Raw genomic sequence first — 26,118 nt, 5'->3', positions numbered from 1 at the left:
GGACGACAAGTTGTTCGTCATCGACATCGGCGGCAGGTCGGACCGGATTGCGGTGGACCGCCTCAAGCCGGCGCACGTGGACATCGACCAACCGCCACGGTTGGCCCTTCCGCCGCGGCGAGGCCGCCCCCCTTCCACGGTGCCCCCCACTCGACCGCCCACCACCACACCGGACCCCCCCCCCCCCCACGACCCGCCAGGGGTCGGTTCGGCCGGGTCATCAGGACCCCCCTTAAATTGACCCTGCCGGTGCAAGTCGATTCTGGGGGGACGTGTGTAGCGGCTACCGCTGGGTATACACAACCCTGGCATGACCGGTACCGGGTCTACCTGGGTTATGAATGCGTGCATGTGCATGTGTCCGGTGCGTGTGTGTGTGTGTGTGTGTGTGTGTGTGTGTGTGTGTGTGTGTGTGCGTGCGTGCACGCGGTGGTGTAAACCCTGGCATGGACGGCACCGGGTCTACATGGGTTCTGAATGCGTGCGTGTGCATGTGTCCGGTGTGTGTGTGTGTGTGTGTGCACGCGCGGTGGTGTAAACCCTGGCATGGACGGTACCGGGTTCTACCTGGGTTCTGAATGCGTGCGTGTGCATGTGTCCGGTGTGTGTGTGTGTGTGCGCGCGCGCGGTGGTGTAAACCCTGGCATGGACGGTACCGGGTCTACCTGGGTTCTGAATGCGTGCGTGTGCATGTGTCCGGTGTGTGTGTGTGTGTGTGTGTGTGTGTGTGTGTGTGTGTGTGTGTGTGTGTGTGTGTGTGTGTGTGTGTGTGTGTGTGCGCGCGCGCGCGCGGTGGTGTCAACCCTGGCATGACCGGTACCGGGTCTACCTGGGTTCTGAACATGTGCGTGTGCATGTGTCCTGTGTGTATGTGTGTGCGTGTGTTCGGTGTATGTGTGTGTGCATGCGCAGTGGTGTAAACCCTGGCATGACCGGTACCAGGTCTCCCTGGGTTCTGAACGTGTGCATGTGCATGTGTCCTCTGTGTGTGTGTGCGTGTGTGTCCGGTGTATGTGTGTGTGTGTGCAAGGTGGTGTAAACCCTGGCATGGCCGGTACCGGGTCTACCTGTGTTCTGAACGTGTGTGTGTGTGTGTGTGTGTGTGTGTGTGTGTGTGTGTGTGTGTGTGTGTGTGTGTGTGTCCGTCCGTGTGTGTGTCCGTCCGGTGTATGTGTGTGCGTGCACGGTGGTGTAAACCCTGGCATGGCGGTACCGGGTCTACCTGGGTTCTGAACGTGTGCATGTGTGTGTGTGTGTGTGCGTGTGTCCGGTGTATGTGTGTGTGTGTGTGCACGGTGGTGTAAACCCTGGCATGGCCGGTACCGGGTCTACCTGGGTTCTGAACACGTGTGTGTGTGTGTGTGTGTGTGTGTGTGTGTGTGTGTGCGTGGTGGTGTAAACCCTGGCATGGCCGGGTCTACCTGGGTTCTGAATGCGTGCGTGCGTGCGTGTGTGTGTGTGTGTGTGTGTGTGTGTGTGTGTGTGCATGTGTCTGGTGTAACATGTCTGTCTGGAAATAAAAAGTTGGATTTCAAAACAAATTCTTACAGGAAAGTGAAGAACATAACATGCCATTTATTTGTGGAAAATAACATCTTGGAGATGCGCACCATTTCGTCTGACACATTCCTCCAATCTTGGACGCCAATTATTCATGACGTTCTGCAAGATGGCCACGTCAATATCATTGATTTTGCGTCTGATGTTTTCCTTAAGTTCATGAAGAGTTTGTGGACGGTTAACATATACTTTGTCCTTTAGATATGACCACAATAAATAATCACATGCAGTCAAATTGGGTTACCTCGCTGGCCATGGAATATAGCCGTTTCTGGAAATGACATGCTTTGGAAAGAGGGGCCTCACAGTGGTCATGGACACTCTGGCGGTGTGGGAGGTTGCACCATCTTGCTGAAACCACATCATTGGGCTCACTTCTGCAAATCTGTTTAATTATCTGGAGAGGAAGTTAGAAATCATATCGGTATATTGAGCTGCAGTAACAGTGAAGGCATTTTTCCGTTATCGTTCTCAAAGAAGTAAGGCCCGATGATGCCGAACGACGAAAGTGCACACCACACTGTGACTTTGGGACTGTGTAACGGTTTCGTGTGCATTTCTCTTGGGTTTTATGCTGCCACAAAACGAGTATTTTGCTTATAAAACACAAGGGGACCGAGGACTTCCAGGACAGAAGTTGGTATTTCAAAAAAAAAAAAAAAAAAAGTGTAGGATTTTGGGTGAAATTAGTGGGGAGGAGGCATGAAGGGGATGAGGATTTGGGGGGGGGGCATCAAGAAGGGGGGGGGGCGGGTTGGGAGAGGTATTAAACACATGGACACTGCAAGGGCTTCCAGGAAAGAAGTCGATATTTCAGAAAAGTGGATCTGGGGTGAATTAACGGGGGTAGAAAAGATGAAGGTTTTCGATGGGGGAAGATAAGAGATGGTGGTGAACAACTGTTTTAAAGACCTGGAGGGAGGAGTGGGATTGAAGGGAGTGGGGGAGTTTGTTCCAGATGCGGGAGAAAAGAGGAATGAAAGAGTAAAGGTGACCAGAGAGCCTAGATTTTGGCAGTTTAATCGTAAGAGGGTTGCTGGCAGACCTTGTGCGACCTGCAGGAGCATTTGGGGGACAGAGCACAGACATGGTTGGGGGGTGGAGGGGGGGGAGGCCGGAGAAGAGTCGGTAGAAGACAGAAAGACCACCAATCTGCCTGCGGTGAGTGAGTGGAAGGCCCCCAGAGTTAGCTTCATCGCGGAGATTCCAATGATTCTGAAAGCTTCGCTTTGAACAGCGTGAAGACGAGCTCGGTGTGAGGCAGGAGCACCAGCCCAGAGGGAAGAGCAGTATTTCATTGAGCTGTGGATCAAAGCCTTGTATGTAGTGAGGAGTTCATTTTGAGATAATGAGCTAATTATCTCACCACCTGGATGGAAATTTAAAAAGGACTCCATTTGTTTTGCGCATCAATGACGTCATGAATCATCATGCCGAGTTTCAAAACTATCCGTTGAGCTGCAAACGAAAAATGTTAATGGACCCACGACTAGAAGGAAGGAAGGACTGACTGAAGGACATCAAATGGCTCTAACGATTCCAGGGACCAAGTTCTGTTTGGAGAATGACTTGCAGTGGTCAGATGTACCACCATACATCAGGATTGGTCAGACACAAGGACAAGACCATACATCAGACGATTATGTAGGAATTGTCCGTTGTACATTTGCTGATGTTGAGCACAGATTCCAGTACAAATACCGTACTTTTGCTCTAAGGTTTTCAATTTGTTGAAAAATTCATTCGAGGATCTCAATCCAAAGTAAATTGTACATCTTTGTTGACAAGGGTGGGATCGAGTTCCTGTTCTACATGTCTGCCAATGCAGATCGACACTGGTCTTCACAAGCAAGACTCATTCTTCGTCCTAGTTATTCTCACCAGAGGAGAGGGCATTGCATGTGGGTCTTATTGTCTTATTGTCTGTCTCTTTGTTTGTCCGCACAGAACACGAGTATGCTTTTCTCTGCAGCTGTTGGTCCAATTGCCAATAAATTATAACCATCGGTGCTTCTCCTCCAGTGTAATTTGTAATGCTAATTATGACGTCATAGGTCACGTGGTACAGGTATCACCTTGGAAAAACCGAAAACTTTGCACCTTTATATCTCCAAAACCGCTCCATGGAAAAAAACTAAACATGGCAAATTGTCAAGAACTCCCCATGGGGAACAAAATATATTCATGATGATGTCATCGGTGCCTCCATTATGACGTCATAATTAGACAAGTAATAAAATGGTTGATGCAATCAGTTTAAAATGTCTTCAGCATGATCGACACAAAAATGGTTTAGGATAATTAAATCGATGATGTCATCGGTCACGTAGTTTGGGAGCCATATTGGATTGAACATAAATCTACGTCGTCAATAATCGTCGAATATAAATTAGAACAGATAATAAACACCACACAAAGTAGACCACACCAACACGTCCTGGTGAGGGTCTGCAATCTCTGATTGATCTTTCTTGTTTTCATTTTGTTGTCGTGATGAGGTGCTTGTTTTGTGCTTTTGTTGTCGGCCTGATCCGAGTTGTCCAGAGATTGACTTTGTTGTGCATGCACAGCCAGTCATGAGCACGCCATGCATTCATTTCTCTGCCTTCGGGATGTGGGACTGGGATAAGCTTCATGGGCAATGATGCCATCACATTAAGTTGCCATTTCATTAATTGATAAGAACTAGGGCATGCCCGTACTATATATATATATCTAAAATTATATCCCCCCCCTCTATTTACATGAAATGGTTTGGTCCAAAGCGAACGGCTTGCGAGTGGTGACAATCCCCCCCCTCTATTTACATGCAATGGTTCGGTCCAAAGCGAACGGCTTCCGGAGTTTGGTAAAGAAATCGCCATCGCGTACACAAACGCGCAGGAAAGCGAATGAATCGCAAATTCGTTTTTATTAGTTGTAAAACATAGTTTAACGCCAACATAGTTTGCAAACGTGAAATAAATGAATACGCTCTCAAATGTGCCATCCGAGGCACAGTGTGCCCGCCACGTTCGGCACACGCGATCGTTCGCTGCTCTCTGATTGGTTGAATCGTTTTTTGGACATAGCTCGGTAAGTAATTGTCCGATTAATATGAAACCTTGAAAAGGCACATCCTCGGGTCCCCAGCAATATACCTGGCAAGTTAAAAGTATATCGGACCCGTGGTTGTCGAGAAACAGCGGTCACAGACAGACAAACGTACAAACGTACAAACGTACAGACAGAGATTACTGGAATTATAGACGTCGGCCGCCCTGACAGGTACCTGGTGGTATCCCCGTATTAAATCGATCTTCGAAAAAATGACCCGTCCTGACAAACGGGTGGAGAAGTCTTGGATGTGCGGGATCGGATACCTGTCGAGGGTGGTAGCGTCGTTAAGGCGGCGGTAGTCGCCACATGGGCGCCAGCCGCCCCCTGGCGTGCCCGTACTATATATATATATCTAAAATTATATCCCCCCCCTCTATTTACATGAAATGGTTTGGTCCAAAGCGAACGGCTTGCGAGTGGTGACAATCCCCCCCCTCTATTTACATGCAATGGTTCGGTCCAAAGCGAACGGCTTCCGGAGTTTGGTAAAGAAATCGCCATCGCGTACACAAACGCGCAGGAAAGCGAATGAATCGCAAATTCGTTTTTATTAGTTGTAAAACATAGTTTAACGCCAACATAGTTTGCAAACGTGAAATAAATGAATACGCTCTCAAATGTGCCATCCGAGGCAGAGTGTGCCCGCCACGTTCGGCACACGCGATCGTTCGCTGCTCTCTGATTGGTTGAATCGTTTTTTGGACATAGCTCGGTAAGTAATTGTCCGATTAATATGAAACCTTGAAAACGCACATCCTCGGGTCCCCAGCAATATACCTGGCAAGTTAAAAGTATATCGGACCCGTGGTTGTCGAGAAACAGCGGTCACAGACAGACAAACGTACAAACGTACAAACGTACAGACAGAGATTACTGGAATTATAGATAGAGATAAGAATAACAGTAGATAGCAAATCATATTTTTACCTCCGCTATCGAAGGTGGATCGCGGGAGATCACAAACGATACACAGCAGGATATCTCAAAAAGTTCTGGGCAGATGATTTTGATTAAATGTGATTCTGTATTGCGATTTTTTGGGCTACTCTGGGATACAAAACGTAAACTGTTCACTTGGCGAAGGTATGCTCTCTACTGAGTGCCGTTCTAGTTTGGGCCGTGTTTATGCCTCTCTTAACGAAGTCGCCGGAGGCATTATTTATTCAGGTTGTCCGTCCGTCCGTGACAGGTTTTTCTTACCGCAATGAAACTGGAGAACGGCTGAAGGGATCTTAGTCAAACTTGGTGCAGGTATATATAATGAGGTAAAGATGAACTGATTAGATTTTGGGGTCACGAGGTCAAAGGCCAAAGGTGAGAGATCATGTTAGGTAAAAATCCTATTACTGCGATAACTTGTCAACCAGCGATGGGATTCTGACCAAATTTGGTACAGTTATGTAGAATGATGTAAAGATGAACTGATTAGATTTTGGGGTCAAGAGGTCAAAGGTCAAAAGTCAAAGTCTGTAATATGTCTGTAACTTGAGAATGGCTGAAGTGATCGAATTCAAACTTGGTACAGGTATGTATAATGATGTGAAGATTAACTGATTAGAATTTGGAGTCAAGAGGTCAAGAGGTCAAAGGCCGAAGTCTGTAATATGTCTATAATTTGAGAACCACTTAAGTGATCGAATTCAAACTTGGTGCAGGTATGTATAATGATGTTGTGGCGGACACGATGGCTCGCTGGTGCGGTGACATCATTCCGCGCACCAAGAGGGTGTCGGCCATGCCCGAGGGGTAGGCGTGGCCTCGGGATATACACGGGGCTCGCAGCCCCGAGCAAGTCAGTGCTACAGTTTGAGCTTTACAATAAAGACTCTTTTGACCCTACGCGTTGTGGCTTACCTTCTTTGGCAAACAAGTTGCGTGCGTCACACCACGCTTCACTGGTGACCCCTTTTGGTTCAGCCGTCGCTGACCACAGAACGCGCCATGGCCAGCAACGCGGTCGCGGTAAAGCTCCCTGAGTTTTGGGAAGCACAGGACGAGGTATGGTTCGTGCAGGCTGAAGCACAGTTCCAGCTTCGAGGAATAACGGCGGACGAGACGCGTTACTATCACGTGATCGCCGCCCTCGGGCCCGGCACGGCCGCCAGAGTCGTGTCCATCCTGCGGCACCCACCAGCAGAGCACAAGTACAGGGCGCTCAAACGTCTCCTCATCGCCACGTTCAGCCTCACGGAGTTCGAACGGGCGGACCGCCTCCTGGACCTTCCCGAACTCGGCGACACACGACCATCGGTACGGATGGACGACATGCTGCCGTTGCTGGGTGACAAAGCCCCGGATTTTTTATTCTGGGCGCTTTTTCTACGCCAGCTACCGGCACAGGTACGCCTCGCGTTGGCCGGTTCCAACATAGGGGAACCCCGCGCTCTAGCCGTCGAGGCCGACAAGTTTTACGCGGCTTGTGACACGCGGGCGAGCTTCGGTGCAGCCGTCGTGGATCCCGAGGCTGATGCGGCTGCACACCTCGTGGATCCCGAGGCTGATGCACACCTCGTGGCCGCCGCCACGCCCCGCCCACCACCACTGCAGCAGCGAAAGCCACGGCCTCCGCCGCTCCCACCGCAAGCCTGGTGCCGTTTCCACGCCAGGTTCCGCCACAAGGCTAAGTAGTGTTGCCCGCCGTGCTCGTTTGGCAAGTCGGGAAACGACCGAGCCGACGCTCGGTAGCGGCCCTGAGCGTTGGCAATTCCGGCAGCCTCTTATTCATCACGGACACCTTGTCCGGGCGCCGCTTCCTCTGCGATACAGGAGCGCAGGTAAGCGTCATCCCAGCCCACACGTCCGACAAGCGAACCGCGGGCCGGGGCCCCGCGTTGCTTGCACCCAACGGTACACCCATACGCACATTCGGGAAGCGCTGCCTCTCCCTGCGGTTTGGAGGGCAGCGCTTTCAATGGACGTTCGTAACCGCCAGCATGCCCATGGCATTGCTCGGTGCGGACTTCCTATGTGCAAATGGGTTGCTGGTCGACGTAAAGCACAGACGGCTCGTCCAGGCCAAAACCTTTAGCTCGCTCGCTTGTTCGCTGAGCAGCTCGTTGAGCGTCTCACTGAGCGGCTCACCAAGCGGCTTGCTAAACAGTTCCGTCCCGGCGAGTTTGGTTTGTACGCTTCCGGCAGCGGATGACTTTACCCGCCTCCTCACCAGTTTCCCGGCCCTCACGTGGCCCACCTTCTCGGCGGTGGCCGTCAAGCACGGGGTGGAGCATCACATCCCCACCGTCGGGCCACCGGTCTACGCCCGGACACGCCGCCTCGAGCCGACGAAGCTCGCGGTGGCGAAAGCAGAGTTTGCTACGCTGGAGCGGCTGGGCATCGTGCGGCGCTCCAAGAGCGCTTGTTCATTGCCGATGCACATCGTGCTGAAGCCCGGCGGGGGATGGCGGCCGTGCGGGGACTACCGCCGCATCAACGATGCAACCACCCCCGACCGCTACGCGGTCCCTCACATCCAGGACTTTTCCGCCCGGTTGGCGAAAATGTCCCTCTTTTCCAAGGTGGACCTGATCCGCGGCTACCACCAGGTCCCCGTCAGGCCGGAGGACATACCGAAGACGGCCGTCATTACACCATTCGGCCTCTTCGAGTTTCTGCGGATGCCCTTCGGGTTGAAGAATGCGACTCAGGCGTTCCAGCGGCTGATGGACAGCGTCTTGCGTGACTTGGATTTCGTTTACGTCTACCTGGACGACATCCTCGTCGCAAGCGCGTCCCGTGAGGAGCACCTCCGCCATCTCCGCACGCTCTTCGAACGCCTGGGCCAGCATGGCCTGATCATCAACCCCGCCAAGTGCAGGTTCGGCGTCGCCGAAATCGACTTTTTGGGGCACCGCGTCACCAGGCACGGGGCCATCCCCTTACCGGCCAAGGTGGAGGCAGTCAGGGGGTTTCCACGCCCCCGCACGATCAAGGGGCTCCAGGAGTTCCTGGGCATGGTGAACTTTTATCACCGGTTCCTGCCCCGCATTGCCCAGCTCCTGCGCCCCCTGCACGAGGCCCTCCGGGGGAAGCCGGGCAAAGGTGACGTTGCTTGGACCGAGTCGATGGATGCGGCGTTCGCGGGCGCGAAGCTCGCCTTGGCTAACGCCACCATGCTCGCGCACCTGGCGCCCGATGCACCGATCGCCCTCACCACCGACGCGTCGGACTACGCGGTGGGCTCGGTGCACGAGCAATGGGTGAAGGGAGCTTGGCAGCCGCTGGCGTTTTTCAGCCGGCAGCTCCGCCCGCACGAACGGCGGTACAGTACCTTCGACCGCGAGCTCCTCGGGCTTCACCTGGCGGTCCGGCATTTCCGCCATCTGCTCGAGGGCCGTTCGTTCACGGCCTTCGTCGACCACAAGCCCCTGGTCTTCGCGATGGCCAAGGTCGCCGAGCCGTGGTCGGCCCGGCAGCAGCGTCACCTCTCGGCCGTGTCCGAGTACATGACGGACATCCGGCACGTCGCGGGGAAGGACAACCCGGTGGCGGATTGCCTTTCCCGGTCCGTCGCCCACGCGGTCCACCTCTGGATCGACTATGCCCGGATGGCGGCGGACCAGACCGCCGACCCCGACGTCCAGGCCTTGCGGACCGCCGTCACGGGCCTCCACGTCACCGAGGTGCCGTTCGACGGCGCGGGCACGCCCCTCTTGTGCGACGTCTCCCTCGGCCGGCCTCGCCCCATCGTGCCCGCGGGCTGGCAGCGCCGGGTTTTTTACGCCATCCACGGCCTGTCCCACCCGGGCACAAAGGCCTCCCAGAGGCTGGTCGCCGACAAGTTCGTCTGGCATGGCCTCCGGAAGACCGTCCGCGATTGGACCAGGACGTGCCTCGCATGCCAGCGCGCGAAGGTGCACCGCCACACCCAAGCCCAGTTGGCCCCGTTTACTGTGCCTGAACGTCGGTTCGACCACGTTCACGTGGACTTGGTGGGACCTCTGCTCCCCTCCTGGGGTTTCACCCACGTCCTCACCATGGTGGACCGCACCACCCGGTGGCCGGAGGCCGTGCCTTTGGCGGCGACGATGGCAGCGGACGTCGCACAGGCGTTCATCGCCACCTGGGTTGCCCGGTTCGGCGCCCCCTCGGACATCTCGTCCGACCACGGCCCCCAGTTCACCTCGGAGCTGTGGGGGGCGGTCACGCGGGGGCTCGGCGTCCAGCTGCACCGCACCACGGCCTACCACCCCCAGGCCAACGGCCTGTGTGAGCGCTTCCATCGCTCCTTAAAGGCCGCTCTCCGGGCCACCCTCCGCGACGGCGGCTGGGTCGACAGGCTCCCCTGGGTCCTGCTGGGCTCCAGGACGGCGCCCAAGGACGACCTGCGCGCATCCGCGGCGGAGTTGGTCTTCGGACAACCGCTGCGGGTGCCGGGCGAGTTCCTCCCCGACTCCACGGCACCATGGTCCGTGGCGCAGCAGCGCTCCGCACTGCAGGAGACTGCCCAGAGGTTCGCCCCGGTGCCGACGGCGCACCACGGGTGCCCGCCAACGCACGTCGCCCCGGAGCTTCGCATGGCGGAGTACGTGTTCGTCCGCCACGACGCCCACCGGACACCGCTGCGGCCCCCGTACGACGGGCCCTTCCGCGTGCTGGAGACCGGGGCGAAACACTTCACCCTGGACATCGGCGGTACTCCTGACCGCGTTTCCGTGGACCGCCTCAAGCCGGCCCACCTCGACGTGGACCACCCCCCGCCAGTGGCTCGGCCCCCGTGTCGAGGCCGCCCCCCGGCGGGCGGACCCCAGGCACCGCCCAGCCCCGCCGGCACGCCACCACCCTGTCCTGCACCCATCCCAGATGCCGCCAGCGGCATCCCAGACGGCATCCCGGCATCCCAGACGCCGCCAGCCGCCAGAGGGTGCTTCGGCCGGGTCATCCGTTTGCCCCGCAAACTGACCCTTCAGGTGCGCGGGAATTCTGGGGGGGGGCGCGTGTGGCGGACACGATGGCTCGCTGGCGCGGTGACATCATTCCGCGCACCAAGAGGGTGTCGGCCACGCCCAAGGGGTAGGCGTGGCCTCGGGATATACACGGGGCTCGCAGCCCCGAGCAAGTCAGTGCTACAGTTTGAGCTTTACAATAAAGACTCTTTTGACCCTACGCGTTGTGGCTTACCTTCTTTGGCAAACAAGTTGCGTGCGGAGCACCACGCTTCAATGTGAAGATTAAATGATTAGATTTTGGGGGCAAAGGTCAAAGTCCTAATAGGTCTATAACTTGATAACGGCTGAAGTGATCTAATTCAAATTTGGTACACGTATGTATAATGATGTGAAGATTAACTGATTGGATGTTGGGGGCAAAGGGCAAAGATCAAAGTCCTAATAGGTCTATAACTTGATAACGGCTGAAGTGATCTAATTCAAACTTGGTACAGCTATGTATAATTATGTAAAGATTAAATGATTAGAATGTGGAGTCAAGAGGTCAAGAGGTCAAAGGTCAACGTCTGTAATATGCCTATAATTTGAGAACCACTTAAGTGATCTAATTCAAACTTGGTGCAGGTATGTATTATGATGTAAAGATTAACTGATTCGATTTTGTTCCCCCCCCCCTTCCCACGCCTCTTCCCCCCAAGCCCTCTCCCTCCCACACATCTCCCTGCTCTTAAATGTTGTGTGCTCTCAAGTGTTTGTGTGCTTCCCCTTCTCTTGTCTTCCGCTCCCTCTTTTTATATATTTGGTTTGTCTGGTTGATTTGTTTGTGAAGTAAATGTCAGCTCTTTCACGAGCCTCAATTCAGTACACAAAAAAAAAAAAAAAAAAAAAATAAATGTAAAAGTCCTAATAGGTCGATAACTTGATAACGGCTGAAGTGATCTAATTCAAACTTGGTACAGGTATGTATAATGATGTAAAGGTTAACTGATTAGAATTTGGAGTCAAGAGGTCAAAGGTAAAAGGTCAAAGTATGTAATCGGTCTCCAACTTGAGAACGGCTGAAGAGATCTCATTCAAACTTGGTACAGGTATATATAATGATGTAAAGATTAACTGATTAAATTTTGCGGGCAAGAGGTCAAAGGTCAAAGTCTGTAATAGGTCTATAACTTGAGAACGGCTAAAGGGATCTAATTTAAATTTGGTACAGATATGTATAATGCTGTAAAGACTAACTGATTCGATTTTGTGTCCTGAAGTCAAAGGTCAGAGGTTATGTCAGGTAAAAATGTGATAACTTGTGACCAGCTGAAGGGATTTATATTTAAACTTGGTACAGTTATGTACAATGATTTTCTTTTGTTTTCGTTACTCTTCTCATGTATTTCCCCAAACAGACCCAATTACCCTCTGTTGTTATTTACCCTTGTTGTATTTTCCCTAATCAACCCCCAATCAAACTTGTCACAAGCATGGTACATGAGGGCATACACATGCACCTCACTTTATTTTGCGATCTGAACAAATGTGGCCATTTTAGTTCGCCACAGTTGGCCTTCCTTGGTAGACTGGCGGCCATTTTAGTTTTAAAAACCCGATATTGAACACGTCCCCAACCATTTCTCGGATATACATTTCACGATCTTGTTCAAACTTGGCACACATAAAATGAATGATTGGTTACATATCACGTCATTTATTTAAGATCAGAGCCAAGATGGCCCACTGATGGTCATTTTCTTTCTTAAACGTCTCCCCAACCATTTATTGAACATGCAGGGACCACTTTTGTTCAAATTTGGCACACAGGCAATACATGAGAGTATAGCTACACATTCAGACGATTTTGTTTTGTATCCGACCAAAGATGGTTGACCGACGGCCTTTAACTCTGTACAGTAAAATTAATGAAACCATGGAGGCTATGACATTTTATGTCTTTTTGTTCTTGTTGATTAATATTATGTTGATGGTGATGTGAGTGTGAATGTGTTTTTTGATGTTGTTGCTGATTGGTGGGGGGATGTTTTGAAGGATGTCGTCGTCATGTTTTTGTGGTGTTGTGGTGCTGTGCACACACGACTCGATTGCCAGAGAGGTAGGCCACAACGCGTTGGTACAAACAAAGAGTCTTTATTAAGAGCTCGCACTTCAGCACTGGGTGGGCTCGAGCTTAGAGCCCTCATATATGTCCCGAGGCCACGCCTTGCCCCCGGGCGTGGCCGATCGGTCGAAGGTGGGGCATGCGTTTTCGTTCCCCGCCTGGACGCTCGCGCCACCCACTGGTGCGCGGAATTATTGCCCCTTGTGCCCGCCACACGCACCCCCCCAGAATTCCCGCGCACCTGAAGGGTGAGTTTGCGGGGAAGCCAGATGACCCGGCCGAAACGCCCCCTGGCGATGCGTGCAGGGCTGGGGGGTAGCGGGACGGCGGGGCTGGGGGGTGCCGGGGGTCCGACCGCCGGGGGGCGGCCTCGACGCGGAGGCAGAGCTGCTTGCGGGGGGTGGTCCAGATCGAGGTGGGCCGGCCATTTGCAAAAACCTGGTGTGGAGTCCTGTCACCTCGGTGAGTGGATGTTTATGGTGCGAAGAGATTTCATCCTAACTATCCTTCCAGTAACATTAACTCTTTACTCTACCCGGGGTCTTGCCCTGCCAATCCAATTGGCCATCTTTACTCTATGTGGTTCTAAAAACCAATTCCCATTGACCATCCTGTGGTGCTCTTCCAAATTTGGGGTCTCACTCCCCCCATTTTTCTATCTGTGCCTTCGCACAATTTCGGGGCTGGGTCGTGTGGCTCTATGAGCAGGTCTACCTACCTGCGCACCTCCGCCACTGAAGTCACCACCCGAGCTTGCCAAGCTCCTCAACTACCCTAACCTGGGGAAGGCCCTCCTGGCTCTCTCACCCCGTGATGCCCTCTCTGGAATTGGGCTACCCGGGTCCTTTCCTCGGATCCTCGGGCCCCACTGAACTCTACTTGAACGCTACCTGGCTCCCAGAGCCTACCTGCGGCCTCACCTGGCCGACAGACTACCAGTGGCGGAGTGCCCATTTAACCATACTCACGAACAGGCTCACATGCCCAGCCATTCCACTTACTTATGCACGCCTCAAAGCAACGACTTGCTACTACTCGCACCACAGATGTCAATATCCAACAAATTTACCTACTCCCTCTACCTAACTATAAACTACCCTCTCCGCTTACTCGTGAAGGGGTCCATCTTCTCCCATCCACTCCTTCGCACCATGCACTCCACACCACTCATTCCACACACCATTTACTCCACACCATTTACTCCATACCATTTATTCACTTGCACCCCATGCAAGTCATTCACTCAATACACTTACTCTTGTCCACAATACTCTACTCATACACTTTCACACACACACACACATCATTCTCGACCATTGCCTCATTTGCTCACTCTCACCACAAAGACTCTCATTCCCAATTCCTCATTTGCGCCTAAAGCGCATCCTCAATCTCATACACACAGCATCATCTAACTATCTCCTTCCCTCCAATACTAGTGCTTTCCCTGTCTTCCCTTTACACGAAGCACATCCCTCGTCATTATCAACCAACTAATCTCCCTGCGTCCCCACTACTTGTACAATGTCTCTACTTAAATCTCGGTCTCCTCTGGTCATTTCTAAGTTCCTAACATTATCCTAGCCCGCCCTGGCTAGTTCACACTGCCAAACCCCATAAACTACTGCTCCTCTGCTCCAAAGTGAGGGATGGTAGTTTTACCATCCCTCTACACCAGCAACCATCGCCAACACTATCGCTATTCCATTTGTCCACTATACTCAAGCCTCTCGGGGTGGAAATACATTCTCACAGCTCGGCTTCGCAAAGCCGAGCAATGCGTGCAGATGGTCAGTCTCCTGTTGGTTGGGTCCGTCCGGCATTTTCGATTCTGGGGAGGAGGCATACTCGGACCGAGTTTCCAGGCGCCATCCCGGCGCGGAGCCTCTCGGTAACCGCCACGATGACCCAACCTCCCCCGGTCGGAACACCGTGCCCGCCAGGGGGCGAAGGTCCGACCTCGCCTACCTCCCCCGGAATCGTGCCGTTTTCCCCTTGCGCCACGGCACGGCACCAACCATATAGGGCGGGGCCCGGCCCGAATCGTGCACGCGATTGCAGCAACGATCCCCGCCGGCTCCCGCAGCACACAAAGAACACCACGCCCCGAGAGCTCGCGTCGGCTGTACGTCGGCCTAAACGCTGCCCCGGTCTGCGTCGATGCTCGAATCGCATTCTCACACCATGCGACCCTTCTCTCACTTGCGCATCCAGGTGTCTCCATACACTTCGTTATTGCACTTTCTCTTGCACACCACCCAGGCGCACTCATGCCGTTTGCACACTTCATTAACACACATCCTCACGCACATCTTTGCACACTCCTACCATTCGCACACTCTGTTATACACTTCTCTGTTACACACTCCGTAACACAACTTTCTTCCGCGCATTCCTCTCGTGCACTCTCCCCCGTTACGTACTCTGTAACCACCATGGGTGTGCACTCTATTGTACACCCAATCACCCGCTCCGGTGTGCATCCCCGCACACTCTCTTCGGCCAACTCACACTCTGTGTCGCACTCACTCTCACTTTCACACTCTGTATCACACTCCGTTCCACACTCCATTTCACACTCGCGCTCCGGTGCACACTTTTTCTCACACTCGCGCCATTCACCTTCATACACCTCACCACGGACCGTCCACAAGCGCCTGGGTGACGTCGGGATCCCAAGCGCCCGAAAAATCCTTTCGCGCCAAACACTTTCACGCCAAACCTTTTCGCGCCATATACAGCCCTACTTACCTTCGGGATCCTCCTCTCCTGCACCAACTGCAAACTTCCATTGGGGTTAGCAAGTATGGCATCATGATGCGAACACGGACTTTGCACATATTCCATCTCAATCTCCGATTTAATTCCTATCTCTGCCGTCTCCTTAACCCCGATTTCAACTCTAATTATTTCATTTTCTTTTTCCTCGACGACCGCCGGCACTCATAAAATTTTCTCTTCTACTTCGGCGGTCGTCGGCTTTTCCATACCCCATGTCGCGATTTCTACCCCGGTCCACTCGGCTGTGCTTGGCTCCACCTCGCCTTCCCCGTGCTCCTCAAGTCGCGCTACCTCGTCGCATACCAGTGTGCCTTTCCCGCTCGACTTGCGGTCTATGTCCTTCCCCATTTTTTTTATTTGGCCACCTATTCTGGTTCCAAACCCCGTCAACCCATCCTTCATTCCTTTCATTTGATTCTCGTGGGTGGCCATCCTGTTTTCCAACCCCGCTAGCCCCTCGGTCATTTCTCCCATGTGGCCACCCATGTCCTTCAACTGGCCCCCTAATTTGCTTCCTAATCCCCCCCAATTTGTTTTCTAATCCCCCCAATTTGCTTTCTAACCCCCCAATTTGGTTTCCCATATCATTTTTCAGTCCCCCAATTTGGTTTTCCACTCGCTCACACTGAGCCTTCATTTCTTCCACTTGATTAGCCATTTTGTCAATACTGTCATTCTTTTTTTTTTTTTTCTGCCATGAATTGCGCCAGAAGGCTTGCATGTCGACCACCCCCATTTGCGCAGCGGGCGCGACCCTTGTCGCCAAGTGCGAGGCACCGCCATTTTGTTCGCCTGCCACCCCTACTGCTGCACCCTCTTCAATTTCCTCTTCCATTTCTCCCAATTGTCCCAATTCTTCCCGGGGGTCCTGGGTTAATTCTAACTCCTCGTCTACCCACATCGGCATCCGACCGCCTTGGCTATCCATGGCACGATTTAATTTGGATGTTACTACAATTTCGGCCGCTTGTAATTTTGAGTGCGTTAGGTGCACTTCGGGTTCAATCCCACTCCTGACTACCAATTGTTGCGGATCTCTAACGTCGGCCTCCCCCTTATCAAGGGGGGATTAATCCCCTTGTCCTTTTACTAGCCGACGCGATCCGGGGCTATCACGTTCCTTCCGGTCGGTGTTAAATACGGTTGTAAGCCGAATTAGTCCTATTACCTAACTACTAACACCGGCCATGAAGCAAGGAAATAACCCCACCCGAACCACGGCGTTAGTGGACACGCCAAGCGAAAGCGAGCCGCGATTCGGGCCGTTAACGGGAACTAACCCGATTGGAGCGGTTCTTAATCGTGCCACGCTTACCCAATGGAGAAATCACTAAGGCGATCGAATTAAGAGGAAAACAGGAAGAACAGGTAATTTATTTCCAATATTGTATGGGAAGGAAGAGAAGTACACACTTTGTACAAAGAAGAGGAAGAAAAGAAGCTTAAGGCAATGTCCAGTGAAGAGGAAGAAGGAGATACACAGGGCAGCCTTATACAGTCTTATACTTATCCCTGGACACGGGCCCATTCGCACTCACTCACTCTCAGACTCACTCACATGGGGTTTGTAGATGGTCATGTTGAGGGTCCACCGATGGCGTCCACAGCTCGCTCCGGTCCCCGACTCGTACCACGAAGCAGATGGTGAGGTAGACGGTAGACGGCAGGCGAGATCGTCCAGTGTCGGTTGCCGGACCGGACAATTATACTGGGGGGATGGTAGGCTGGCGATTATACTCGCGTATGTAATAGTTGTACCGGCGCCTTATACGCGCTCCCGGTATCGCTCAGTACAATGCGCCACTCCCACAATGATGTCACCAAAGCGCCTTTCCCAATTCTTCTGCACGAATACCAAACGTGACAATCCTTTCACATGAGTCCTTCAATACTGGCGCCTTCCACAAAAGTCCCCTCACCCTCTCACAATGATTGCAGTTGCGTCAGTCCTCCAGAGGGCTTTGCGCTCGCGGTTATATAGCACCTCTTCGCGAACCCTCTCGAATCTCTAGCCACACTCTGTCAGGCGATCTCACCCGAGCCCTGGTTGGTTGATGGGGTCTTACCGGCTCCGCCCTTGATGGCTGCCTGACGTGGCCACACCCCCACCCTTGCGCTCCGCCCCGTTTTCGGGCCTTACCTTGTGGCATTTGGCTGCTTTGAGCGAGCAACTGGCAGCTAACGCTGCCGGCCCAACACGGAACAAACTGCGAGGGGCAATGGAGTGCAGACAGGATGGTGTGCAATGGAGTCGATTGGAGGGAGGCTGCAAAATGAACGGGGCCTACTCTTATTTGTTTTACACAACGCAGATGCAACTATTGGAAACGGCCTTATCTCACATATACTAAGAAATAACTAACGTTCTAAGGTGACCTACATGTTGCATGTGGCCTAACTATGGGGTGCAACCTTTAACCTTTAATGATGTTACCTGTGTTGGTTCTCAAAACCACAACTATATATATATATATATATATATATATATATATATATATATATATATATATATATATATATATGTGTGTGTGTGTGTCAGATTATAATTTAAGTTCTCCAGCCAAATGAGCGCATGCTGTGACGTCACCGTCACGTATGTGCACTTTGCCTGCCAAGCCCCGGAAAAGCCATCCGACAGTGCGTAATTTAGATCTTAGTTCAGATACTGTCAAAAGTGCATACAAAAACTCACAGTTACCGACCTGGTTTTGCCCTTGTTGGGGCTTCATCAGGGCAACGCAGGCTGGAGAACATTAGGCTGGAGAACTTAAATTATAATCTGATGTTACTCCCGGCCGCATTCACGCGACTCCATATAATAGTGAAGGGGGGGGGGGGGGTTAAGCCCCTTTTCCCCCTCGGGTCTTCGTGTCCACGAGACCGAGTCGCCACTCCCACAGTGAGCGTGGAAAAGGGTATCGGGTCGACGCCGCACGTACCTTTGATACCCACGCTGCCATGGAAACGGGGACCGGACCTCGCACAAGCCACGCTAATCGAGTACGCCCGAGCGGTGTGCGTATCACGTGACTCGTCGTGCCGTTACCTTTTATTGAACCCGATTCGAGCGGTTCTGTTCGAGTGATGCCAAGCCAATTGTGAAATGACGGGAACGGTCAAATAAGAGGAAGAACACGGTTTATTTACTATGTACAGGCGAAGAGACACAGAGCAAGCACTTATCTAATCTTAACTTATACCCAGACAAAGGGCCCACTCACTCACGCTGGTAAAAAGAAGGAAGAAGGTTCGCGTGCCAAATGCGCCTTGCCGGCGGTCGCTCCGGGACAGCTCGCCGGCGTGGCCCTCTTGTGTTCATGGCATGTATGCAGGGAGCCCAGGTAGGAGGATCGTCGGCGTAGGCGGCTCCGGGATGGTTCGTCTCCACTTGCACGATTAATACAGCCACAGAGCGCAGGGCACGGGGCACGGGGAAGTTCGTGTACCGCGAGGCTATAACAAGCAACTCAATTCAAGCACTCCGACTCGTTCAGGGGCTGGGCGACTCTGACTGACTCTCTGGCTCTCGATGGCTCCGACTCTCACAGGGGCTCCGACTCAACTCAGGGGCTCCGACTCAACTCAGGGGCTCCGACTCAACTGAGGCAGGGCGCCCGGGGCAGGGATTTATGGCTCCGCCCTGGCCTTACCCGAATGTTCCATGCCCCTCCTCCCGTCGCCGTGGTGAGCCACTCCCCTCGAGCTCTGATTGGCGGCTCGTTGCTTATCGGCCACTCCCCCTGCAGCTCCTCCCTTCGGCCTTGCCAGACTTGTTCCAGGCCAAGCACATGGCATCCTAGCCCAATTGAGGCCTCCTCACTGGCCTGCTCAACGCAAAACTAACACAGGATAGGAGACTACGCTTACATTTACTAAGAGATAATTGAACAACAGCGAGGCTACATGTTGTGGTGCAACTACCTACGAGGGGGGGTCATCCTTTATTCTCAAAACCACAACAATATATACCATCTTACATCGTGTAAATGGTACCTTGCACATTACCCAGCACATCAATTTAATTTACCACTGAATCGAGCTGGCGATAGCTCGCCCACTCTTCGGGAAGAACAATGTGGGGTCTTTAATGTCGACCAGCTAATACCCGCAGATTGGACGCCCAGTTTAACATCCATTTGAGGGATAGCACACACATTGATGAAACACCGGGATGACAGTTTATACAGCTGGGTTGGGATTTGAACTCAGGTTAGACAGCTTAGAAGTGAGTGTGTGTACCTCTATAGGCCATTTTTCCAGCCCCAATACCAATTCCTAACGTAGCTTTATATTGCAAATTTAAGTTTTTCTTGTATTGGGCAAAAACATGATTGCAACCTTACTACCTCCGCCATCAAAGGTGGGCGGAGGTTACGTTTCCACCCCTGTCTATCCATCTGTCTGTGAACAGGATATCTCAAGAAGTTGTGGATGGATTCGGACGAAATTTGATGGACAGGTTGGGTGTGTGACAAGGACGAAATGATTGGATTTTGAAGAAGATCTGGATCCCAGAATTTTTTGTGATTCTTCACCATTGAGAGAAAGGAGGGGAAAAATTTAGACAGGGCTAAAGAAAAAAAAAAGTTGATTTAAAAAAAGACAGGGCTAAAAATGATGTATAGCTTGATATCTCAAAGTTGTGAATGGATTTGGAAGAACAAACTCCCTCACTCTCTTCAATCCCACTCCTCCCTCCAGGTCTTTAAAACAGCTGTTCACCACCATCCCCCATCCAAAACCTTGATCTTTTCTACCCCCGTTAATTCACCCCAGATACAGTTTTTTTGAAATACCGACTTCTTTCCTGGAAGTTCTAGCAGAGTCCATGTGTTTTATACCTCTGCGACCCCCCTTCCAATGCATCCTCCCCCCAAGCCCTCTCCCTCCCACAGATCTCCCAATGTCCCTGTTCTCTGCTGTTGTACTTGTGTGCTTCCCTCTCTCTCCCCATCTCGTCTCCCGCTCCCTTTATCATATGCTTTATGTGTCCGTTTCTTTTCTTGTGATTAAAGTTAGCTCTCACAAGAGCCTCAATCTTGTATACAAAAAAAACAAATAAAAAAAACTTTGTGGACAGGTTGGATGTGTGACAAGGAAGAATTGATTAGATTTTGGTGAAGATCGGGATACGGATACGAGAATTAAGATTTTTTTTTTAAAAAGTGATCTTCACCATTGAGAAATGGGGCCAAAAAAGATATATAGCACCATATTTCAAAATGTTGTGGACGACTTGTCACAAAACTTGGGGGATGAGTTGGTCAGGCGAAAACAAGGTGATTAGATTTTGGTTCAAGTCCGAATCCAGATCCGGTCTTTCAGTGGGATACAAAACATAAATTGCTCAACTTTGTGGAGGTATGCTCTCTACAGAGTGCTTTTCCAGTTGTCTTGTGCATAAGTGAGTTTGTGTTTGGGATCAACATGGCTTGTTGTGACGTCCCAGTAACCAAATTAAGCGTCTTCAGTGGAGACGGGCATCGCCATGGGATGGGTAATCAATAATAAAAAAAGGTTGTTCAGGAGCTCCAATTCTCAAGATGAAATGCAGACACGTTCAGTCTGTAACTTGTTTTGTAGTGCCCCCTCGTGCTTTTTGGTCGAAATAACTACTATGTACGTCACATTGGGTTCGTCCAATTACGAAATCGGATCCGAGTATCTGCAAATGGGACTGGTAGTTATCTCTTTAGGCCGTTAGGGGAATCTAATGCTGTAATGTTTGCTACTTCTGAGACATCATGCCAGACCAATAAGAGATAATGCCTTCAGTAAAAAAATGTCTCATCCTGTTTGTTCTCATCTGAACCCATGGTTCATCGTGTTGGAACCTCAGGCTCAAATCCGATATGCTGTATTGATTTGGATAAATAAATGAACTGTCATTCAATTAATGTAGATGGCTCGTCCAAATGAAGGCAAACCCTGTAAAAGCTACACTGGTGTCTCCTAATGTTTGTTTTGAATCACCGACCTCCTGCCAGATATCAATTGAAGTTAAAAATATATATATATATATTTTAGACGCGTTTACTGTTTTTCATAACTTTTCATTGAGATATTTTGAGATTTTTTTTATTTTTTGAGATTATTATTTCACAGTTTACAGTCATATAAATTACAATTTTCAAATGCTAGATATTGATTGAGGTGTTTTCCTTGTTTGGTTTTTGTTTTTGTTTTTACGACTGCATTTACCGTTTTTATGTAAATTTTCATTGCGGTTTTTATTTCAGTTTACCGTTATAGAAATTACAATTTTTCAAATGCTGGATATCGATTGGGTTTTTTGTTTTTTTTAAATACAATCGCGTATCCGTTTTTTTGTTGTTTTGTTTTGTTTTTTATGAAGTAAATATTCATTTACAGACACTTTCCGACAATTCTGTGATTTTTTTCCCCCAGCGTACCGCCTTTGATATCTGTTGGCACTCAAGATTTCAGCTTTCTACGACACCTGGAAGGTACCAAACATTAATATCAATCAGTGAGTGAGTCAATGTATATAACGATATACCGTATGTATATACAGTATATACTGAACATCAAAATAAACTTATCACTTTCATTTTTTGAAATGTGCAGCTTCACAAACACGTTTCATCAATTATAATGGCTGATTATGTAACGGGAACTTCACTTCAATCACCTGGTTGATCAATAATGGCATGCTTGAGTGGTTCTGTATAGGGATCTTTCCCTTTAAATAATGACCCTCATAATGAAATCCTTCAGTTCTCGTGGTTAGATATTCATTTACTGCTGTCTATAGTCACTCTAGACTCTAGAGGCTTCTGACAGGGAAAACAACAAGAAAATTCTGATGCCACGCCTGACATCTGAACAACGTTTAAGGGCAATTGGGATGCTAGAGGCTGGTGTAAGCCAGCGAACAATTGCCCAATGTCTTGGTTGCTCGCAGCCTGCTATTTCCAACCTGGCCAAGCGTTACGGTGGAACGAGAACTGTGAATGATGGTCTACGAAGAGGAAGACCATGGGTAACCACCTCAAACCAAGACCGCTGGATTGTGCTGCAGCATCTTCATGATCGTTTCTGCCCTGCGACGCAAACAACTGCAGTGACAAAAGGTCGCCACAACAACCGCATCAGTGTCTCTACTGTGCGGAGGCGCTTGAGAGGTCGGGGCCTGGTGGCAAGACGTCCGTGCAGAGGTCCAGCGTTGAATGCAGTGCATCGGCGGAACAGACTAAGATGGTGTCTGCAGCATCGCCGAGGGACACAGCAACAGTGGAGTGCAGTCTTGTTCAGCGATGAGTCCAGATTTTGCCTCCATGCTGCTGATGGGCATCAACGGGTATGGCGCAGAGGTGGGGAAAGGTATGCATCATGCAGTATTCGCCAGACGAATCGTTGGGGAGGACCCAGTGTGATGGTATGGGCTGGCATTTCCACCCATTTCAGGACACCTCTGGTCGTCATCGAAGGCAATCTCACTCGTCAGCGTTATGTCAATGAAGTTTTGAGACCTCATCTGCTGCCATTTCTCCAGGCTCATACTGACATCGCAGTTTTCTAGCAGGACAACGCTCAAACCCATGCTGCTTGCCTGACCACCAACTTCCTCCAGGTTCAGGGTGTTGAAGTGATCCCTTGGATGCCTTATTCCCCTGACCTCAATCCCATTGAGCATTTATGGGATGAGCTTGGTCCATCGCCATGGTCTTGCATCGAGGATATCAACGGCTGTCAATCGGCAAATGCTTATTCAAGGCTTGCAGGAGGAGTGGGACAGACTTCCCCAGGACCGCATCAGATGCCTGGTACAGAGCATGCGTCGGTGGTGCACAGCCTGCATCACAGCTCAGGGAGGACACACAAGATATTGAGGACTGCTGCCATTCTGTCCTTGACTGTTAGGAGTGTTGTGTCCATTCCTGTGTCATTTTGTTTGGACTGTATTCAGGTGCGTGCCTTTGTGTTGCAGTGCTGTGACTTTTGTTGCACCACTCCTTGTGATGTTCATGCTTTTTGTTTTTTGTGATTGAGGCAACCTCTTGTTTATTGACATGTGTTTAGTAAAGATAGCTGAACTTACCTCTGTGTTCAAATCTTTTTCATTTTTGCATGGATATCACGGCATGGATATCTAACCCTAACCCTAACCTTAACCCGGCGGCCTCAGAATACTCCGGGATGCTTATGAAGTGAGGGTCGCGAAGTGGGAGCGTCGTTTCGGCGATATCTCAGCCATCCTTTGAGCTAGGAAGCTGAAATTTGGACAGGACAATGACCAAGTTATTTGGCTGTAAAGGCTTTTTTTTGATTTATTCATTAATCAATTAATCGATTAATTATTTAATTATTCGATTAATGACTTAATTCATTATTTTTTTTAAGGTACAGATTCGGACTAAACAGTGGTGGTTTAGGTATTGTACAAGACAATTGATTCACAATTTAATTATCTTACCATTATTATTTATTTATTTTCATTATTGATTTCTTATTTATTTCCTTTCTCATCTGGGCAATATCTCGGGCATCTTTTGAGCTAGGAAGCTGATATTCAGACACGACAGTGATCAAGTGATGGGGCTATAAAGGATATTTTTGATTTATTGATTAATCAATTATTATTATTTTTTTTCATTTGACTTATTTAATTAATTATCAAAAAGTTACAGCTTTGGATGAAGCACCCCTGGTTTAGGTATGCTATTAGCCAATTGATTAAGAAAGTATTGTATGATCATTAATTGTTGATTTTAATTATGCAATTAATCAATCAATTATTGCACACCTCTCCCACCCAATACAGGGCTGCACGGCTGCTGCGCTGGAGGATATTTATTTATTTTGCATGGGGGTGGTGTACTTTGAATGTATCTGTACTTGTTCCACTTCTGTGATTGGTCAATGAATGTGCTCGATTATAGAAATGACATGGGCAGCAATTTGCTAATTTCGCTATTATGCAAAATGATGGGCGTTGTCGGGATTGCCTGATGGTAGGGGGCTGGCATTAGAGTTGGCCGAGAGCTGATTGGGAGAGCCAAAAGTAAATGGGTGGAGCTTGGATGAGGAGTTTTCAGCTCATGTGCCGTTTTATTCACAGATGAAGTTGACCCCACCGAGGTAATCAAAAAGGTGTGTATCATGAGCCGAGGCCTTTGTAACACAGGTCAGCAGGTACACGACATTTTCCCCTCATCTTTGTGACACAGGTGCCCTACCTTTTGCTCATCTTTGTGACACAGGGGCCTACTTTTTGTTCATCTTTGTGTGTACATTATGTTGGCGTGTTCTTAGTGTGCTGTGCCTCGCCATTCAACACTTCATGTGTGACGGGTATTCCCGAACGGGTAAAAAGGTAACTGTTCAGCTGCCTGCACTGCACCTGGAGGCTTGAACAGCATTTTTTCCTGATAAAGTGATCATCGGGTAATCTAGAACCCTATAATATTATTACGGTCACCGGAATCTTACCAGTGTCCAGATCCCAATCTTGACGAACTAAATATGGTTGACCGACAGGCGGACTCGAGGTCAAATCCTTCACCCGCAGCCACACAATCACCAACTTGGCGACAGGTCGTCGGAAGAGAAACTCTTCCTGGAACTTCATGCTTTGCAATTACGAAACAATTCACCAGGAATCCGAAAGTCTTGGAAGTCTTTTCTTCCATGCTGAAGCAGTAATGTACAAATCTGGGGCACGACCTTGGATTGTTGTACAAATGAGGCACGACCAAAGATCATTGTGCACATTTGGGGCATGACCTTAGATCATTGTACAAATGTGGGGCATGACCTTGGATCATTGTACAAATGAGGCACGACCAAAGATCATTGTGCACATCTGGGGCACGACTTTAGATCATTGTTCAAATCTGGGGCATGACTTTAGATCATTGTTCAAATCTGGGGCACAGCATTAGATCATTGTTCAAATAAGGGGCATGACTTGAGATCATTGTTCAAATCTGGGGCATGACTTTAGATCATTGTTCAAATCTGGGGCATGACTTTAGATCATTGTTCAAATCTGGGGCATGACTTTAGATCACTGTTCAAATCTGGGGCACAACATTAGATCAATGTTCAAATCTGGGGCACGACTTTAGATCATTGTTCAAATCTGGGGCACAGCATTAGATCATTGTTCAAATATGGGGCATGACTTGAGATCATTGTTCAAATATGGGGCATGACTTTAGATCATTGTTCAAATCTGGGGCATGACTTGAGATCATTGTTCAAATATTGGGCATGACTTTAGATCATTCTTCAAATCTGGGGCATGACTTGAGATCATTGTTCAAATATGGGGCATGACTTTAGATCATTGTTCAAATCTGGGGCACGACATTAGATCATTGTTCAAATATTGGGCACAACATTAGATCATTGTGCATATCTGGGGCACAGCATTAGATCATTGTTCAAATATAGGGCATAACTTTAGATCATTGTTCAAATCTGGGGCACAACATTAGATCATTGTTCAAATCTTGGGCATGACATTAGATCATTGTTCAAATCTGGGGCACGACATTAGATCATTGTACAAGTCTAGGGTATGACCTTTGATCATTGTACAAGTCTAGGGTATGACCTTTGATCATTGTACAAATCAAGGGCATGACCTTAGTTCATGAAAAGCAACGAATCACAACTTGATGGTTGATACAATTCCCGAGATATCATTCAGAAGCCCAGCAC

General features: G+C 50.0%; 1 protein-coding gene across 2 annotated transcripts in view; it reads left to right on the top strand.

The window, feature by feature from the left end:
• The window catches only part of LOC144892658 (uncharacterized), a 139,299-nt gene that overhangs the window by 43,314 nt on the left and 69,867 nt on the right, over window positions 1-26,118 (top strand). For both annotated transcript variants that reach the window (XM_078780471.1, XM_078780469.1), the window contains exon 2: window positions 21,838-21,919. In XM_078780471.1, the coding sequence (XP_078636597.1) occupies window positions 21,838-21,919 (82 nt within the window). The remainder of the gene's footprint in view (window positions 1-21,837; window positions 21,920-26,118) is intronic.

This window comes from Myxine glutinosa, chromosome 6, assembly GCF_964187855.1.
Source record: "Myxine glutinosa chromosome 6, kmMyxGlut1.1, whole genome shotgun sequence".
In the NCBI taxonomy this organism is placed as follows: domain Eukaryota; kingdom Metazoa; phylum Chordata; class Myxini; order Myxiniformes; family Myxinidae; genus Myxine; species Myxine glutinosa.
Note: the sequence above shows the minus strand (reverse complement) of the source record. Positions and strands in the feature narration are given on the sequence as shown.